At 39.6% G+C, this 17,411-nt stretch overlaps 4 protein-coding genes across 6 annotated transcripts; 2 read left to right on the forward strand and 2 right to left on the reverse strand.

Annotated features, from left to right (window-relative positions):
• Nucleotides 1–65: 65 nt before the first annotated feature.
• On the reverse strand, nucleotides 66–3,073 carry LOC105278144 (thioredoxin-related transmembrane protein 1). The gene is made up of 5 exons (XM_011336994.3): nucleotides 2,812–3,073; nucleotides 2,324–2,485; nucleotides 1,919–2,093; nucleotides 1,684–1,785; nucleotides 66–1,598 (listed from the first exon to the last, which is right to left on the reverse strand). Exons 1-5 carry the CDS (start codon nucleotides 2,973–2,975, stop codon nucleotides 1,281–1,283), a joined length of 921 nt encoding a protein of 306 aa, XP_011335296.2. The 5' UTR covers nucleotides 2,976–3,073; the 3' UTR covers nucleotides 66–1,280.
• A 119-nt stretch (nucleotides 3,074–3,192) lies between these two features.
• Nucleotides 3,193–7,662, forward strand: LOC105278145. Of its 3 annotated transcripts, none has more exons than XM_011336995.2 (4): nucleotides 3,193–3,321; nucleotides 3,556–4,079; nucleotides 4,406–4,998; nucleotides 5,077–7,662. In XM_011336995.2, the coding sequence occupies exons 2-4, from the start codon at nucleotides 3,569–3,571 to the stop codon at nucleotides 7,201–7,203; spliced, it is 3,231 nt and encodes a 1,076-aa protein (XP_011335297.2). In that variant the 5' UTR covers nucleotides 3,193–3,321; nucleotides 3,556–3,568; the 3' UTR covers nucleotides 7,204–7,662. The 3 variants fall into 3 exon arrangements, with proteins under 3 accessions (XP_011335297.2, XP_011335298.2, XP_011335299.1); XM_011336996.3 differs by lacking the exon at nucleotides 3,193–3,321 and adding an exon at nucleotides 3,376–3,472; XM_011336997.3 differs by lacking the exon at nucleotides 3,193–3,321 and adding an exon at nucleotides 4,252–4,294 and having other exon boundaries at nucleotides 3,901–4,079.
• Nucleotides 7,663–7,808: 146 nt separating this feature from the next.
• Nucleotides 7,809–13,512, forward strand: LOC105278176 (cilia- and flagella-associated protein 91). The gene is given in 10 exon segments (XM_026967765.1): nucleotides 7,809–8,778; nucleotides 8,939–9,222; nucleotides 9,408–9,616; nucleotides 9,706–10,039; nucleotides 10,112–10,434; nucleotides 11,843–12,064; nucleotides 12,127–12,449; nucleotides 12,564–12,807; nucleotides 12,891–12,939; nucleotides 13,047–13,512. Coding segments are annotated over 10 exon segments (2,142 nt in total). The 5' UTR covers nucleotides 7,809–8,695; the 3' UTR covers nucleotides 13,118–13,512.
• Nucleotides 13,513–13,764: 252 nt separating this feature from the next.
• Nucleotides 13,765–17,373, reverse strand: LOC105278147 (F-box only protein 28). The gene is made up of 3 exons (XM_011336998.3): nucleotides 17,056–17,373; nucleotides 16,717–16,965; nucleotides 13,765–14,767 (listed from the first exon to the last, which is right to left on the reverse strand). Exons 1-3 carry the CDS (start codon nucleotides 17,236–17,238, stop codon nucleotides 13,979–13,981), a joined length of 1,221 nt encoding a protein of 406 aa, XP_011335300.1. The 5' UTR covers nucleotides 17,239–17,373; the 3' UTR covers nucleotides 13,765–13,978.
• Nucleotides 17,374–17,411: the final 38 nt, after the last annotated feature.

The raw sequence follows: 17,411 nt of genomic DNA on the forward strand, positions 1-17,411 counted from the left end.
CAAATATCGATTACTTAAGAAAAGGCTTAGAATTCTTTTTTACATAAATAAAAAAATGCGTGAGTATTATCTTAAATGACTATAATTGCAAAATATTATAATTTTACATATTTAAACTAAGATATAATGTTATAAAAGCAATCGATGGTTATTCTTGGGAATTAAGGCTTTACTCGATTCTTCATTACTTCGAAATGAAATTACATAAAAAGGTATCAGCAGAAAACTTGTAAATATAAAGTAATTAATAATATTTTCATATATCAACTATATATATATATATATATATAATAAATAGTTTCATATAAATGATCTTATATTTTCTATCTTTAAAGGAAGCTATTTATTTTCCCTTCTCAATTGGTAAAGATTAGATACTTTACTCTCAACATATCGTTACCACAGACACGCATAAGTCACTTAACGTTTCTTCTTTCTTTCATCACTACATAAGAAAGAGGTATCAAAGTTCTAAAACGAATTATATTTAATATTCGTGGAATTCCTCGTGTTAAAAAATCGTGTGGAAAGAAAGCTCATATAAATATCTCGATCGAGATAAATAGCTCGTTAGCTTAGAAATTTGACCGTCCAGTGAAAAGCGCTCGCAAAAGGCGAGTGCCTTACCAAAGATTTCTTTAGTTAGTTTGAGGAATTCAGAAGCACACATTTTATTATTCTTATTACATAAGAAAAAAAAGAAGGTTGTTAATCGAGTCTATTAAACGCACATTGACCTTACAATTTTTACAGAATGTAAAATTTTCACGTTATATAATACATTGTACACAGAATAATCTGTAAATGTTATATAATGTATTTTCCGTATTTTTCCGTATTTTGTATCAACGAGAGAATTAAGTCCTGAGAATATTCGACACAGACTTCCAGAGAATGCCTATAAGACTTCAGTGAATAATCATATTATTCACTATATAATACGATAAAATTTCAGTGAATGATAATAGGATATCCAAAAAATGTACTCGTGATCCAATAAAACGTTAACAGACAGTAATGAAGAATTAAAGGAAGTTTTATCTAAATTTTGGAGACACAAAAATTCGGCAAACACGCTTTGTTTCTTTGAACTATCTACACCGATCATCTAGGCGTTCCGGAGTATAATATAACGATGTCGCTGTCATATTACGTGTCGCGTTTCAATGCGCAGGAATGATTTCGGGAATATATCGCTAAAGTAGTTTTAATCGCGTAAACTGCGTGATCCATATTTGTTGAATATTTACATTAAACAATATTAATAATTAATAATATCTCTAATCAGCCTTGCGTGGCTTACGCTTGCGAACACTGGGGCTGTTGGGGTCGGCTTTAGTATCTTTATCCTTCTCACTTGCTTCGGACTCCTTCACTCCGGGCTGCTTCGCCTCGGCCTGCTGTTGTTTCGCCTCCGATTCCTTCGCTTCCGCTTCCTCCGCCTCAGGATCCTCCACCTCGGACTCCTCCTCATCCACCAGATCGTCCCCAACGTTTTCCGCGATTTCGTCCTCCTCGGAATTCTTCTCCTGCTTCTTCTTCTCGTGGAGGTGCGTCGGTTTCGGTGGATAGATGAAGTCGATCAAGCAAACAATAACCTGTAAACGATTGTAATAATAATTAATCTTCCGTTTGGCAGTCATAGAAATATTTCACGTCGCATAGAAAACACACGTTACTTACCAGTCCCAATATTGCACCTAGGATAATTGTTCCAACGGCGAAAATCAAGTAGCTACCCCACGTAGGTAATCCAATGTCCTCCAAAAGTTTGTTATGAATACTCTGAAAAATAGGAGACAACAGTTTGAATTTTTCTTTATCAGTCTTATCCTGCTTTGTATGCAGTAAGAAATATATCAAATCTGTTAAAAAGTATAACGTACAAATTATAATACATACATAATAATATACTTACTCGCAATATTTGAGATAATTTGAAGAATTGACTTAAAATTGACATGTGGAAGGAAGTTGGGCTTTTCCAACCAGGTATTGGATCTACTTTTGTCCACCGCCTGCTCGATACAAAGTCGATCAATGAGGCTTCCTCCCTTGGGCTCCTATACTGCCTGAACACTCCATTGTTTACACTGGAGAATAGAAAGATTGTAAAACAAAAATATATTGTAAAATTTACAATCACAAAATTAAATAATTTCTACTTTCTATTTTCTGTGTGTGTATTACTTTGTAAATTACATTCAAATAATTTATAAAATAACATATAATAATTATATTAATAAAATAAAAATAAAAACAATAGCAATAAGATTTAAAAGTAATTAAATCAAATTTAAAACTTTTGCTTTAACAAACTTACTGATATATCGTTGGCAAGGCCGTGACCATAAATCTGCCACTAAGACCCGGAGAATCTGTCACGTCTATCCTTCCCACGTTAATATTAAGCTCTTCCTTAGATAGTGCAAGGTAAGCCCAAATCGGTTCCAGCGCCTTGCAAGCAGGACACCATGGCGCATAACTGATAAATATTGCAACATAATAAATTCTTATAAATACGCTCACGTATATAATTCGTCAGTCTATTTATTATTATTAAATAAACAAACAGTTTAATATACCTTTGAACATTTAAATATTTAAAAACAAAGTTTCCTTCGCAGCGCTACCGCTCACAAAATACAAAACGCATCGTGCTCAAAATTAAACAAAAGATTGACTGCGCAATTTGTATTTTACGTTTCCCATAAGAAGTAAAATTCTCGCGGGGAGGAGCGAAAATTTGGACGGTGCTCTTGACACGCCATCAATTATGACTACGTCGGCACCTACGTCGGCGAGACTTACAACTCGACCATCCACTCTCCCGTGAGCATGAGATCCCAGTTGTCCTCGTTGAGCTGCACCACCAAGCTGTCCTTCGCCGGTTGCTGCGTGCTCGCGCTCGCGTACGCGGACAACAGCGCGACGTAGACGATACAAAGTACGGGATCCATCCTAACGAGCGACATTTTACCGTACAACTTTAACCAACACTTCACCGGCACCGAGCACGACGCTATCCACCAACCAGCGTGAATCACCACCAACCGACAAACATAATTCCGGAGCGGTGGCCAACAGTCATAGACAATAAAATATATAGTAGACTTTACTACGAAACTTGGCTGTGGTCCACTTGACGCTCCAAATGTTTCAAAATGAATAATCGACGTCGTCTCCAGTGAAAAGTTACTAAATAGGGACGTGTTAACTGGTGGTAACCATGGTAACTAGAAAATTGAGAGGATACTTATCTGCGTAAATATAGATTGCTGGTGTTTTGGTCATTTTATTTGTACAACATTTTACTGATTGGTAAGTGTCGCGAATATTGTGACATTTATTTAAAAACCGATCGAAACAATGTACGCGTCCGGATTAAAAATAATTTTATCGGAAAAATTTTTGTTGCACTCGAATCTACACGCGTGTACAATTGTACACCCAAAAATAATTAGCAACGCTTGTAACTATTAAAACTATTGTCATATATCATTATTGTATTGTTGCATGTCACTTATATTGTCAGTAAATCCTTTAACTTTGTAGCTGCACAAGTAACATGTCAGCGGTATACCCAACTCTACCGAAATTGGCAGTGAGAGACAGCATCGATGACGACGATCTCACCGACATCGACGATGAGGTGTTCATCAGGGACGGGAGGAACGGATTGAAGTTGGACGACGACGGCGGAGTTAAGCGGCCTCTCATGGCGCCTCGTAGGAAATGCAAAAAATCCTGCAGCTTCCAGACTCACAAGTTCCCATATAGAGCCCTTCTCGTGCCACTGTGCTACGGGATCGCGGCACTAGCTGTGGTGTTAGGCTTAATCGTACTTTGTATATTCACTGTAAATATATTTCCAATGCCGTTGACTATACTGAAAAACTGGCTGTCGCATGAGCTGAAGGACTCGGTAAACAAGTCGTCGGAGGTCGTTCCATGCACGTCGCTCGCCTCAAAGGTGCTGTGGACCAGAACATTGCCGAAATTAACTTCCGAAGCTCCTCTCAGGAGCAACGACGTTAATTCGGATGGGGTCGAGGACATCATTGTGGGATTCAGTACAGGTAATAAAATCAAAAGATACAATGTTAATATTTTTTGCTGTTGATGTATTATTTTCATATATTTTCGCTTCTTTAATTGTATCCAATTGAAATTAATTTCTCACCTTTATGTGTTACGTTGCGATACATTACGTGTGATTCGCTACTTTTATTTTGTTTGCCTCTTTTACAGATTTTGGTTTCACAGTTACATGATGTTTTTTGCGACGTGCAAGGTGAATAATCGCTTATTTTATTATATACGTGAACGATTCAATTAACGTAATAGTTTTTAATTTATAAATCTAGAATTAATAAATTTCATATTTGTTGATTTCCGAATCCAGGCTTGGACACGATGGACGCCCCGGAATACATATGCACCATATACTTTGGCAGTCAGACGCCCTGTCTGGGCGGCGTGCTGGCGCTGAACGGTAAAACGGGCGACACCATCTGGACACACTGGACGGCCCACGCGGTCTTCTCCGTCGACTGCAACGAGGACTTGACGAACGACAGGATCAAGGATTGCGTGATATCTGGGCGCGGTGGGATACTGCAAGCCGTCTACGGCCACAATGGTTCCAGCATATGGGAAATACCGATTCAGAACCCAACCTCGGAGCAGCGAAGGCTCTTGGACGTCTACGACGCGAGATTCATGCCGGACGTCGACGGGGACGGCGTCAGCGACGTAATAGCCGCGTACGCCGTGCAGTCGAACGATGTCCGAGAGAGCAAAGTGCTCGTGATATCGGGGCAGCACGGAGACGTCATACGCAGCGTCAGTCTACCATACTCGGAGCAGCTGTTCATAGCGCCACAAATTATGGTGCACCCTGACGGGGAGAATATATTTATTCTAGCGACGAGTAGTCAGCAAGAGGCCGGGGGGTTGTACATCGTCTCCCAAGCCAACATATTTTACGGCGATCTGGTACGTGTTCAGCGTTCGTATGGAATTTTGATGGAATGACCGCGTGCATTATCAACGCTTTGATGATTTTTGTTACAGCAATTGCGAAAGCTCTATCACAACACGGGGAAAGGCGCGCTCCTACCGCCGATTCTGCTCGACATCACGTCAGACGGGATCGAAGACATCGTCGCGGCGATGTTCAACTCGACGATCGTCGCGTACGATGGGTCGACGTTCGAGCCCATCTGGAACTACACGGTCCCGAACTCGGAAATAATTAGCATTCCCGTTCCCGGCTACTACAACGACGACGACGTACCGGACTTCCTGGTGAAGTATCAGATAGGCGCCGGCTTTCCGACGTACTACTACACCGTAGCCACGGTCGTGGACGGTCGCAACGGGCAGCCGTTGCTCGAGAGGCCGATGGAGGACAGCTCGAGCAGGCAGATGTCCGGGTTGTCGGTCACGGTGGACGGTTTCGGCAACGACTGGTTCCTCCACTGGTCCGCCGACTGCTTGAACTACGAGGGGGTGAAGGAGAAGTATCAGTTCCTGAAGGGCCAGAGCCTCGTGTCGCAAACGCGCGCGGACCTCTGCAGGCTGCGATTCAACTCGACGCTCACGACGAGACTGCTGGCTCTGAGCCAGCACGTCGGCCCGCCCGGAGTGTCGTTGTACTTCTCGGAGGACTGGAGGGCGGTGGAGTTCAACAATTCGATCGACCCGCGAAAGGAAGCGGAGAAGTATCTCGACGCCCACCCGCGCTTCGAGATCGTGGACACGTACGCGGACATGCCGCTCGTGTCCGAGAGGTCGCCGCGCGTCCAGAAAAATCATCGGACGGACAGCGTGTTCAAGCACAAGGGCAACAATATTCTCGCGGACGTCGGGAAATACGACTCGGACGCGGTATATGATAACTTTGACGAGTTCAAGAGTCACAAGAAGAGTCACAACCCCGAGGACGATGCCGTGGACGTGGTGGACCCGGCCTGGAAGCACGACAATAAGTGGGCGAGCGATAACGTTCAGTCGGAGAAGGAATACGATGGCCTATACGGAAGCGAGGACGGTAATACCGAGGATGGAGAACAGAATGATTACGCGCAGGCTGAGGCGCGCGAACGCAGAAGTGCCGGCGAAGCTAGGGCTTCCTATCCGACCGGATCTTCTCGCGGGGACGCCCAAACGTCCAAAACAGTTGGTCATTCATTTTTCACGTCGTCCGAGCCGACGCGACGTAATTTGCAGCCGAATAAGAATATTACTATTGCAAACGGATGGAGAGAAATTGATGAAAATGGCACGGTAAGTACAGCTGATACGAACGTGTCGGCGGCATCGACTCTCAAGTTCCCGGGAGAGATCACGCCAACCTTATCGAGCGAATGGAACATGGAAAAAAATACCACGATGCAGAGTACGTCGGATGCGTCTGAACGCACCGAAGTGTTAGGCGTTACGGAAAACCAAATAATTAACGGCCGTCAAGATACAGTCACCAGTGCCGATGAACCCGTAGGTGTGACGCAGCGGAGACAGATGTACAAGCACAGCTTTCCCAACATCGTCCAAGACGCGGAGGACGATGCCAGTATAGAAAAAGTGTTCAAGCGAGAATCGTTGAAAAATCAGGACAAGGGCAGGATCAGCAAGAAGAAGCAGACGTTGATGTCGTCATCGACAATAGAGAAAAACTCTAGGACACGGCAGAAGCGGAGGATAAAACGGAAGTCTGAAACTGGCGGTCGGTCGAGCGACATCAGCGGCATTCAGACGCAACCACCGACTGGTATCCTGTTACCGTCTATCGCCGAGTCGAAGGACAAGACCGCGATAGACTTGGTGTTCTCGACGTTCTGGCTACCATCGTCCGAGGTATCTCTCGTCTTGTCGCAGACGGATCTCGAGTGTATTCAGAGAAAGAAGGCTGCGTCGGAAAATAAAGCCCGGTATAAAAAGGACGACGATATTATCAGCGAGTGCTTGTCCGAGCGGGGTGTCAATTACAGGCTGTACCAGGAATCAATGGACAGGGAAAATACTAAGATCGCACTTGGTCAAATGACAATATACAGAATGAAGCTGGAATGCGTGTGTCCCGAGGACATGTTACCTAATCAAACTTGCAGGAATATTGCACTGCAGCAGAGTTGGCCGGAGCATTTGGGCTCCTCTGGAAACGGCTATTTTAAGCCGTTGCACAGATTAAATATCTGAAGGAATTAAGAGATCGTATCCAACCACCATAAATTATTCAGACAATTTTTTCCCTAACGCTCTAATAAAAATGTTAATGATTAATGAAATTAAAAAAGTTATATCAAATAGCTTTATGTACTGTTTGTAAAACTATACAATAACGATCGTAATTAAAACGAATTGTTATATAAAGGTAATTTATATTAATATTTATATATGCATATTTCTTCGCGTGATAGACGTGAAAGGATACAAATATGTATGTATCTGTATATATAAGAGAGCATCGTTGTTTGTATATTTTCAACGACTTTTAAATTTTTATTCACCTAATTTTTCTTCAATTGTAATCTCTATATAAGCATAGACATAGGAAATTCCTGATATTTCCTATGTCTATGTATATAAGAGAATTTGCATAATTACATATCTGCTAATAATTTGTTAATAATAAAATAGCCTGAATATAGTCATAAACAAAAAAGAAATTGTGTGCCAAAAAACTGATTTTAGTAACATTCTTGATATGTGTATAATAAATTATAATAATTAAAAATTCCTCAGAATTAATAATTACTAAGAAGAATAAAATATGTTAATGTAATTAGTAATATTAAAAATATACATTATATTAATAATATATAATAATTACAATATATATATATATATATATATATATATATATATAAATTTAGATATATTGATAATCAAAACTTACGTAACTGTGACATAATTCGATGACCATTCATTCCTAAATTCATTAGCAGATATGTGAATAATATGATTACATAAGAAATATTCTGGTACTACCGTTTTTTGCGCATTTCCTATAATTTATGAAAGAGAAAATAATAATTTACTATAAAGTTTATAAAAGACATTGCTATCCCTAAGAAATTTATTAATTATGTTTGCAACTGATATAAAACATTTAATCACTGTTAAATGTAACGCAAATATTCGAATATAAAAAAAATATATGTATACATTATTGAACACAATTGACATTGTCGTATATATTTTCCTTGGATAGATCAGATATCTTCCTTTATCAAAATCCAAATCCAAAGTCCTTGCGATTCGCTACTATGGCAATGTTTGATCAATATTACAATGTTGGCTAGTTATTGACAGTTATATTCTTTGACAGCTACCTGATACTTGTGGCTTTTCAAGTATAAAGCAAACCTGACATACGATAAACTGCGATAAAATTATGGCTGCAATGCGAGTTGTGAATACGAACATGAGACGTCGTAAGATATATATGTCATATAATTTTAACAGCTGTGCGAAAATTAACAATCTTTTAATCATGCACTAGCGGACCGTGCTTACACAGTATGCAGTGGCAATCGTTTTAAATCAAATAATCAGAAAGTTGATCTATTTGTAAGTATTTTTTAATAAAATATATATTCGTAATTTAAAATGAATACTAGTAATATTTTCATTTTTCTTAAATTATTAAATCCATTACTATTTATATCTCTCTCTTTAGCGGACCTGCATGTGTGAGCACTCTGATTCTGCAGATGATAGAATTGATATTTTAAGAAAGTACAAGTTGTGTAGTTATTCTTCAAACCGTGGGTAAGTTTTTACTCATTATTTTTGCTTAATGAATTTTCTCTTATACGAGTTCTGTATTTTCAAACTTTCAATTTTTCTGTGAAAAGATTATCCATACAGCACAGAAGCAGCAACGCTACTACAAGCCTCTATATGTTATATAGGTAATATTTATTTTCAGTTCTCGAATGTACAGAGAAATGGCTGTGCGAAGTAAAACAATTGAGATCACGGACGAGGACATGTATGAACATTTTGGAGGACCGATAGTACCAAATATACAGATTAACATTTCCACCTGTGTAGGAGACAAAGTTCTAAACGAAATTCTACGAAATGCAGAGAGGAAATGTTATATGGCTGAACCAAAATCAGAATCATACAAAAACGCACAAGTACAAACAGATTATAGAGAGAGCGAAACGCAAACCGAACCGTGGGAGCCACCGTACAAGATTGTTCGAGGTAATAATATTGTTATTATATATATTATATATTTTTTATTATATAATTAATATAATATTGTTATTATATATATATATAAATTTAATTAAAAATAATTTAATCACATATACGCACAAATTTAAAATCATTTAAAGAAAAGTTAGAAACAAATACAAATAAATAAAAAAATCGTACTTTTCGTTTAGGTCACAATCCCGAAGTATTGACACTGCCTCATCTAACTTGGAAGCATGGATTACCCGCAGGTGTCCATGAAGTGCACGTCATCAACAGAATGCGAATGAAAAAAGCTTGGGAGACTATCCTCCCGCCGATGGATTCGCCGGCCAATATAAAGATAAGAAATTCGATAATAACAGCTTTAGAAATAGACGAGTGGGCATTTCGGGAATCGGTAAGTGTTTCGAGCGATCGAAGCCCAATCATAGACGCATTTCTTCGCACATCTTCTTGTTACGTTACGTATCTGACGACTCGACATAGGAAATCCAATTAATAATGAATTTGCGATTAAAACTGATGAGGAATCTCTTGGAAAGCCGCGAATCGAAATATAAGAAGAAGGTGCAAGATCGTTTCGCTAGGCTTGAGCAGAGATTGGGGAAACGTAGGGACGACCAAGTGAAGATTATTCAGCAGAATCTTAAGCGGGATTTACGAAAATTATGTACCAAGTATCGCGATAAGCAGCGTCCTCGAAGCAAATTCGATATAATCGAGCGATACGCCGATTCGAAATCTGAGCTGTACGCGTTGCAAACGCATTCCGGCGAACATGAAACATTACAGGGCTCTCTAAGTAAGGGCTTTGCCGAGCGTGAGTACAATCGACTATAATGATGTTAATGCCGTTATTTAATTCTTCATAATTATTATTTTTTTAAAAAAGGAGAAGATGTAACACCCAGTCCTTTACCGATGATCGGAGGATCGAAGCTGATGAAACACAAGCCCAAATCAGTCGACATCTGTATACGAGAGACTAGATGGACAGGAGAGAAACTGAAACAACTTCATTCTGACCTAAAGGCGATCCGGATGAAAGTTAAATCCGCAGACACGATTCCAAAACTAATGAAACGTGCTTTCAAGCTGCCAGCTTTGCCAGTTACTCCACGCAGATCGAGCGTGTGGAACGACAAAGAGAAACAACGAGAGGAGTCCGCCAGATTTATTCAGAAGCTCGTCAGAGGCAGAGCGATACAACGTTTGGTAAAGTATCATAATTATAATATAAATAATAATAAAATAAAAAATACAAATAATAAAATGATAAAATTAATAATATATTAGGGGTGTGATTTAGTTTTTTTGAGGGTTTTTTTGCTCAAAAACGCATGTATTTAAATATCATAATGAATGAATGCCTTAATCAAAATATTTTCCTTCGTTTTCTATAACTTTTTCCCGTCTTTCTGGCAAGAGATGGATTCCACGACGATAAAACGACTCTTCTTTTGAATTGATCCATTCGTCGACGAATTTTCGCACTTCTTCGAAATTATGAAAGTGTGTATCCTCTAAAGCGTGTTGCATCGACCGGAACAAATAATAATCGCATGGAGCAATGTCCGGAGAATACGCAGGGTGCGGTAAGACTTGCCATTCGAGCTCTAATAGTGTTTGTTTCACTGATAACGCAACGTCAGGTCGAGCGTTGTCACGAAGAAGAATCACTTTCCATCGTTTACTCGCAATTGGTGGTCGTTTTTGGTCCAATGCTTGCTTCAACTTGTGCAATTGGTGTCGATAACGATCAGCCGTGACAGTCTCATGCGGATTTAACAGCTCATAGTACACTATCCCACCAAATACAGAGCATTACTTTTCAACCGTGAATATTGCGTCTCGGAGTGGATGTTGATGGTTCGCCTGGATCCACCCATGATTTTCTGCGTTTCGGATTATCAAAATAGATCCACTTTTCATCCCCAGTAACAATCCGAGACAAAACTCTTTTTTTTTGCCTGGCGATCAACGAAATGCAAATGTTCAACCGGTTCGCAATGGCACTTTCCGATAATTCATGTCGAACCCATTTCTCTTCTTTCTGAATTTTTCCCATTTCATGTAAATGTTTGGTAACTGTTGTACGATCAACATTTAATGCTCTGGCAAGTTCTGAAGTGGATTGTGTTGGATTTTCGTGCAATAATGCTTGGAAATCTGCATTTTCAAGCTTTCTTGGTTGTCCCGAGCGTTCTTTGTCCTTCACATCAGTATCACCACTTTTAAAGCGTCCAAACCAGTATTCACACGTCTTAATTGATGGGGCAGAATCACCATAAGTTTCCACAAGAATTCTATAACCGTCAGCCGCAGTTTTCTTTTGATTAAAAAACAAAAGCAACGCATGTCGAAAATGCTAAAGAGCTTTCGGAAGTTGCATTTTTACGATGATATAAACACGACTGTTATTGCATCTATTGCTATAATGCTACTAAATGTCATGGATAATGTCAACACTGGAAGAAACAACAGTTATCGGAAACAGCTATTGGAACAAACTGACACTACAGCCATCTGTTTGCAAAACCCTCAAAACTAAATCACACTCCTAATAAATTAATGAATTAATAATTAATAATATAATAAAATTAAATGATACAATTTTAAATAGATGTACAAAGGACGTGAGAGATGCAGGGAGTTAATCGAAGAACTACAGTCGACTCAAGCACTCGATCGACAGAGTGAAGAAGAGTGCCGCGACAAGAAGATACGTACGATCGAACTGCAACAATTGCGGAATAATCAATCAATGCAAGAAGACCGTTTATGCGAGATTCTCAATTCTTTGGAAGGAGGGACAGTCTGCGGCACGTTGGATTTCCTTAGCAAGGTAAGTTTCGTGTTCTCTCGTTGCTAAACTAGTTTGGTCGCTTAGCTCATCATCATTTCCAGGAGTTGGTGAGATTGGAAGACGAACGTAGGGCCCATGCCTCTGCTCTACTCGCCGAGAGAGAAAGATGCATGAGGGAAGCCGCTGAAGCTGGCAGGCGACAACTGGAACGCAATCGACGACGAGAATTTGACGAGATGTTCAAACAAATCGTGAAGGTGAATCAAGACTCCGTAGAAGCTTACTTGGAAGACGTTATAAACGAAGGCATTGATTGGATGTCTGATAAGGCGGCTAAAGAGCACATCCTAGAGCTTTGTGACGAAATGGATGCCGTATCGAAAGATGCCTCGGAAGGGTAAGACAGAATGATGACAATGATAACGTAATTAATTAACTAAATTTAATAATTAATCAATTAATTAAATTTAATAATTAATCAATTAATTAATTAAATTTAATAATTAATTAATTAAAAAAACGATGATATTTTCTACAGCACGGGTGAATCAGCAGAGCAAGAATTAGTAGCGGATATAATCCACAATTTCGTTTTGCCGGAAGTAGAAAAGCACGATACGAGAAGAAAAATTCGCGATCGGGAGCAAAGTTACACGCGAAATGCACATGCATCGATTTACGAACAGATTTTGGATTTGCCGTCCGTTGAATCGTCACAAGTTACAGTTCAAGAAGTTTGTATAAGAAATGAGGACATGCAAGCGATTTCTGTGAACGATACGGTACGACGGATCGACAATTATTATTTACTCACGTCGCAAATTATTTTTCTATGCAAAAGCATTTATCTTTTTTTTTCTTTCAGGAACAAGTTTCCGAATCGGAAGAAGCAGAATCCTTGACGCGTGAAACAGGTATTAAAAATAAATTCAAATAAAGTTCTTTAACTCTTTTTAATTATGGAAGTTCAGTAATCGGTAATTATATTAATTATATAATATATAATAATAATATGTTGCAGAAAGTACAGAAATTGTCTGCAGCATATTAAACACTATCGTAGCAAACGTGGTGAAAATTACGATTATGTGAATGCAAAACTGAGTAAGTATCTTAATGCTTTAAATCGAGCTACATAAAATATTCTTATTGCACGTAAATCAACTTTACATCTCACGCAATTAAATTTGACACATTACTACTTCTCTAATGATAGCCAGTTATATAATATCTATATTTATGCTAGAGTAATATATTTCATACGTCTTATACATACCCTTTTATTTGGATCTTAAATGTGTCTTTTTTAAAAAAAGTCATGAAATGTAAATTGTGAATGATTTGTGCAGATTCATGGTATAAAATGCTAAATTAAGTGTGTATCGTTTAGCATTTAATATTACAGTCTTTCGTATCTTAATCCAATATCGTGTATAACTTTTACACGTAACTGTAGCAAAATCAATTAGAAATAAAAATAATGTCATTAAAATAATATTACTACATTACTTTTCAAATGTATTAGTATTCTAGTGCGATGTATACTTTATTGTCCTCACTCTTCGCTTCCTCAATAAATGCATAATAAAATCATGGTTCCATTCATTTCATATGCGTTCATCCTATATATCACGAATAAGAATTTTGTAAGAAAGCGCTGTAAACCCGGCTGGACGCGTTTGTACATTACATCGATGTAAGAGGACAGAAAAAGAGATTTAAATAATTGGAGGTGTCACTTGCTGCTTGAAGCTTTTAATAAGTCACTGCTTTCAAAAGAGACGGGCGTTTATATAAATTAAAAATATTTAGATGTATCAAGTTGACATCGCTATATAATAATATCTACTTCGTTATAACTCTTGCAAAATGTGTCATACAAAGATTATTACAATATAATTCTGCAAAAATTCTTTCGTATTAGAAGTGTCTTGAATGTAAAAAAAGCGAAACTTAACGCGAGCACGATGGATTCACGAAGTAACTGTCCAACGCGCTTTTCGCCAGCAATTCCGACATGAATTTTTTGAACTTTACGTCCTGCGCGTCGGTCGACGATTTTCTCTCTATTATGAGCTTGCGCTTCTTCGTTTGCAAATCGTTAGTCGGTTGAATCGGAGTCTCGCTGTTAGTGTTGATAATATCAATGTGTGCTTTCCGCTTACGGTTCTCCAGGGAGTCTGGTTTCCCCTGAGTCTCCTCGCGCGCTCGGCTCAGCTCAGTGGTCAGGTCGACCATCTTTTGCTCCCACTCCTCGAGGTGCTTGCGCATCTCGGCCAACTGCGCGTCCTGATCGTGCATCCTCCTCGCCTGCTTCTGCAACTTCAGGTTCTGCATGCGTATCAGGTAGTCCTGCTTCTGCACCCGGAGCTTCATCCTACCCATCTGGTTTCTCACGGACAGGAAGAATATCTGGTTCTTCCTCGTGCGATCGTTAATCTTCTTGAAAGTCTCGTTCAGCTTCTCCGAGCACGTCAAGCTGTGATTATTGCAGTGCGGCAGTGCGGAATTGCTTATGTTCCTACTGTGAGAAATCATCACGCCACCAGGTAAGTCGTACGAGTTCACGGTACCGACCATAGACGTGCAGATGTTGTGCTTCAGGTCTGGCAAAATTTTCTCGTCAAAGTGCTCCATCGCCATGCTACTTATGTCCCGCAGCTCCTGTAGTATTTCATGCGCCCTGGGCGGTGTCTTTGTCTCTCGTATAAATCGAAGAACGCGAAAAATTTCATCAATCACCTAACATATAATTGCAAAGAATTTATTCAGATAAATTATTAAGTATTATTTATAGAAACAAAAATGTTTTTTTTTTAATATACAGGGTGGCCCACATAACTCTTAACAGCTGAATATTTCGGAAACTATTTGTCAAATCAAAAAGTTGTTCATGAGAAAGTTTTATGTATTCGAGGGGCCTTTCTAACTACATAAATATGAAGTTACCCCCTGCCCCCCTTTGGGGGCTAATGGGGGCTTTGGGGGCCTATAAAATGTTAGATGGTTGGGTTCTACGGGTAAAAACAAGTAAATTTTGTTAAAAACATTTTTTTGTCAGATGTTTCTGTTAAAAGATATGACGGTGTAAAGTTTCGAAGCTACAGGAAACGTGAGCGTCGCGTATCCTTGTCTTTCGTCGGTGATTCAAACATAAACATTCATACATTCATTGAGGTCAATTTAACTATTCATGAAAATCTTGTCAGTTGTAAGTTACTATTCAAACAGTTAGCACCGTGAAAATCATAGCTATCACTATGTTTGATACGGAAGTGAATATGTTATTAGTGTTAGGTGAATGCCAAAAGAATTATCGGCGTGCAGCAGTAATGTTTTTTGAACGTTATGGGATTAAAAAATCGCACGTGTCATTTTTTAATTTAGAAAAGCGGCTTCGTGAACATGGTAAATTGTGTATAACAACTCACAATAAACGTAAAAGTATTACTAATGAGAGGAACAGTGCTGATGTTCTTGGTGCAATTACATTAAATCCTCACGTTAGTCAACGTGAACTTGCCAGAGCATCGGGTATCAGTCGTTCTTCAATTCAACGAATTTTGAAAGAGAATAGATATCATCCATATCACTTAATTCCATCACAAGAACTTTTGGTGACAGACTATGAACGCCGCATAACATTTTGTGAATGGATACATGATGCTATGGAAAATAATGACTTTCTGTACAAAATACTTTTTTCCGACGAGGCTACTTTTATGAATTCAGGGCATGTGCATAGACATAATATGCATTATTGGGCCGTTGAAAATCCTCATTGGATGCGATCAATTCCATTCCAACATCGGTGGTCTTTAAATGTTTGGTGCGGAATAATAGGAGACCTTGTGATTGAACCATATTTGTTTGAAGAAACTGTAACGAGTAATAGTTATTGTAACTTATTACAAAACCATTTACCTGCGCTTTTGGAAAATGTGCCACTACACATCAGAAGGAAAATGTGGTTTCAGCAAGACGGCGCTCCGCCACATTTTGCAAACATCACCAAACAGTTATACGAAAAATTTGGAGACAAGTGGATAGGTCGTGGTGGACCTGTTCAATGGCCTCCTCGATCTCCCGATCTGACACCATTAGACTTCTTTTTGTGGGGATATGTGAAGGAGAAAGTTATGTTTGAACCGCCAACGACGAAAGAGAATATGAAGCAAAGGATACGCGACGCTTGCGCTTCAGTGACTTCCGAAATGTTAAAAAATGTTAGGAGTAATTTGTTGCTTCGAATAAATACATGTTTACAAGTCCATGGCGGACATTTTGAACATTTAATAAATTGAATAAATAAACAAACAGTGTGTTGCGATTTTGATTTCGTGTAGCTTCGAAACTTTACACCGTCATATCTTTTAACAGAAACATCTAACAAAAAAATGTTTTTAACAAATTTTACTTGTTTTTAGCCGTAGAACCCAACCATCTAACATTTTATAGGGGGTCCCATTTGAAATTGTGAAGTTACCCCCTGCCCCCCTTAAAGGGGGGCAGGGGGTAACTTCGTATTTATGTAGTTAGAAAGGCCCCTCGAATACATAAAACTTTCTCATGAACAACTTTTTGATTTGACAAATAGTTTCCAAAATATTCAGCTGTTAAGAGTTATGTGGGCCACCCTGTATATGAGAAATATTATTATATAACATTTTTAACAAAAAAAAATCAGTTACCTTTCCGGGAATAAAACAGCAAACGTTCAGGTCCACGTATTTGATAAAAGTCATCGACAGCATGGAGATCCTCGTTTCTATCGCCGTCAAGATATCGCAGTGACGCGCCAGGGGATGGCTCCTTCGCTCGGACTCCCTTCGTGGCAGCTTGCTCTTCACGGCGCGCAGACATTGCCCGTGATACTTCTCCATGAGATTAAAACCGCGGTTCAGTAGCTTCTTGCAGATTCGGTCGAACTGTCTGCAGACCTGAAACGAGCAGCGTGACAGTTTTCCGGTTCACGACGGACGAGAGCGAGGAGATCCCGCTCGCGAGTGCGGGGCAAGGGCCGAGCTTACGATTCTGTATTTGGAGATCTCGTCGTAGGAGAGATTGGACAGGATCGTCTCCAGGCAGACATCGGGCAGGTCAATCAGCTGCAGCCTCATGTTGTCGTCCGATTTCCGCGTGACAAGATCGGACGAGCGTCTCAGCCGCTCGTGGTTATCGGGCATGCTGCTCCGCGTCGCGTGCCATTCCATGTACGACGTGCCAAGCCGAGGTTGTCCTCTCGACGACGGAAAATTTGCACCGAAGCTCGCACCAACCGCAGTGTTTTCTCTCACTCCGATGACCTATAAACAAATATAACGTACGACCCCGCACGACCTCTGGTAGTGCGCTCCGAGCGAGCTGAGCATCCTCTCGCGCAGGC

The sequence above is a fragment of the Ooceraea biroi genome, chromosome 2 (genome assembly GCF_003672135.1).
Source record: "Ooceraea biroi isolate clonal line C1 chromosome 2, Obir_v5.4, whole genome shotgun sequence".
Taxonomy (NCBI): domain Eukaryota; kingdom Metazoa; phylum Arthropoda; class Insecta; order Hymenoptera; family Formicidae; genus Ooceraea; species Ooceraea biroi.